The following is a 2,429-nucleotide window of genomic DNA, read 5'->3' on the forward strand; positions in this document are numbered from 1 at the left end:
TGATCTCCAACTCCCCCGGCTCCGTGGCCTCCTCCACCTCTCTGAACTACGGCACCAACGACGCCTCCTCCTGCGACACTACCTCGTCCCCCACCGTGAACCAAGTGAAGGTCACTGTGTCCGACGCGCTGCTGGAGAAGAAGCGCATCTCCGCAGCCAGGGAGAGGAGGGCCACCAAGACTTTGGGGATCATCCTGGGGGCCTACATCATCTGCTGGCTCCCGTTCTTCATCTACACCCTTCTAGTGCCTGTCTGCCAGTCCTGCTTCCACCCGGAGCTGTTTGACATCTTCACCTGGCTGGGTTACCTCAACTCTTTAATCAACCCCATCATCTACACCATGTCCAACGAGGACTTCAAGCAGGCTTTCCACAAACTGATACGGTTCAGATGCTTCAGGGCGTGAGCCATGATTAACACCCCCCCACCCCTTCAATTCCTCTAATCATCAGTGTAAAATTGAATCAAACCCACCATCAGCCTCAGATATTTCCCTTCCCAGGTTCCCCCCTGAGGACAACATCTCCAAACACCAGGATTGTTTATGATAATGAGGCTGCAGAGATGCATTGACCTGCCATCCAGCCTGCGTCCTGTTATCATGTGACGCTCAATGAATGGATGCCATTAATTCAACCATTGGAATAAAGGGGAGAACCGTCAGTGGAGGTGACGGTGTGGAAGCTGCAGACTGGTTTTGCAGGTTATAGTGTTGTTATTAGACTTGGAGAAAGCCCATAGCCCTCGATGCAGGGCCCCCCCCCTACTGTAGGTGCTGCACTGGACCGCAGCCTGCAGACTCACTTTGCCATAAGAGTTTGACAGTCGACGTCAGTTGGCTTGTAAGCACAAACAGCTTAGGACTAAGCTACCACGAGCCCCAAGGGCAAAAAAAAACAAGATTTGTGTTTCATTTTCCTGACTCAATAAGGGGAAATACCGGTGCCTACAAACATGTTTTTAGTTTCGTTCCTCAGACGTGCCTGGCCCAGATGGAGAGGAGAGAGCATGGTTTTAGTTTGAGACCAAAAAGACACAGATTTGGTTTCTTCTTGGAGGCCAGTGTATGTTTTCATCTTTTCTTTTCTTGCTGTGACTGGTGTTCACTTTAAACAAGGCTCCAAAAACTGAGTGTAAATGTACGAGTCTGTATGCATCGCTGTGATTATGACTTTCATTTGCTGAAGATGTTGCTCAGCCGAATGCTGTAAAATAGTGCAAAGTGACTGTCTCTGAGGGAATGAAGAGCCAGTGCTGTGACAGCGATCCTGTCTGCCGGACCTCTCGTTAAAGATGCATTCTTAATTGTTGATATTAGCTTTGATGTTCCATTTCATGTCAGGCTGAACAAACACAACTCCAAATCCAGGCAGGGTTGATAAGGCCCCAGAGAAAAAACACAATGACCTAAAAACCTAGAAGAATAGTGTGGATGATTTTTTTCAAAATGCTGGAATATGTTATTCTGATCCAAATCACGCTGCTTCGCCCACCAGACCGCCACATGCTAAATGTCAAGCTGTAGCTGCTGCTGATCCTTTAAAGGGAAAGGTTTGAGGAAAGAAAGATGCAAAAACAACAAAGTTCAAGAGATGGAAATCATCAGGGCCGTAGCTACAGTATCTCTGAAGACACCGAGGTTCTGTTCTTGGCATTATTTTGGTGCATTTGGGGGGTTTAACACAAAATGAGTTTCTAAAGGCCAAGTCTTTCATTTCTTTAACATCAAAAGTCTAAAATGTTATTGTTTCTAGGCCCCAAAACTAAATTACACTGAAGGAAATTCTGTAGTAGCTCACTACTTGCAATGCTAGAGAAGCCATAGAAAATAAGATGATATAAAATCTAATTTAAAAGTTATATAAATGTATTAAATAAAGAGAACATTTCATGCAATAATAAAGTTTTAGGTTTATTATTTAGGTTTTCTTGCTGAGAGTTAGATGCAAAAATCAATATCCGTCTCATGTCTGAGCTAACAACTAGCTCCACTGATTCATCATCACATCTCTGTAGCATCCTCAGACTCTCGGGTCAGTGTTTTAGATTAGGAACCAGCATTAGAAACAAATATCTTCCTTTTATTAAACACATTCTTCTTCTTTGCCAAAACCTGACGACTACATTACCCACAATGCAGCCGGATCGCTGACATCACTGGAGGACATTTATCAGACTTAAACTCCTTACAGTCTTTTAAAACATAAGAACGCTACACCACCTGGAAACACAGGTTCCCCTTTTAGGTGTTTAGCTAGATACGATTAGCTTAGCTTAGCATAAAGACTGGAAACAAGTGGAAACAGCTAGCCTTGGCTCAGTGCAAATTTAAAAATACAAAATACACCTAGCAACACCTCTAAAGTTGAGTAACTGACACATTTCATGCTCAATCCGTTCACAAACGTTTAGAAGTTACAAAAGCAAA

General features: G+C 44.0%; 1 protein-coding gene across 1 annotated transcript in view; it reads left to right on the top strand.

The window, feature by feature from the left end:
* Positions 1-407, top strand: part of LOC129107358 (5-hydroxytryptamine receptor 1B-like) — a 4,962-nt gene extending 4,555 nt beyond the window's left edge. Inside the window, exon 2 of the mRNA XM_054618824.1 lies at positions 1-407. This exon is cut by the window's left edge and continues 705 nt beyond it. Within this exon, the coding sequence (XP_054474799.1) occupies positions 1-407 (407 nt within the window).
* The last annotated feature ends 2,022 nt before the right edge of the window (positions 408-2,429 follow it).

This window comes from Anoplopoma fimbria, chromosome 18 (assembly GCF_027596085.1).
Source record: "Anoplopoma fimbria isolate UVic2021 breed Golden Eagle Sablefish chromosome 18, Afim_UVic_2022, whole genome shotgun sequence".
Classification (NCBI taxonomy): Eukaryota; Metazoa; Chordata; class Actinopteri; order Perciformes; family Anoplopomatidae; genus Anoplopoma; species Anoplopoma fimbria.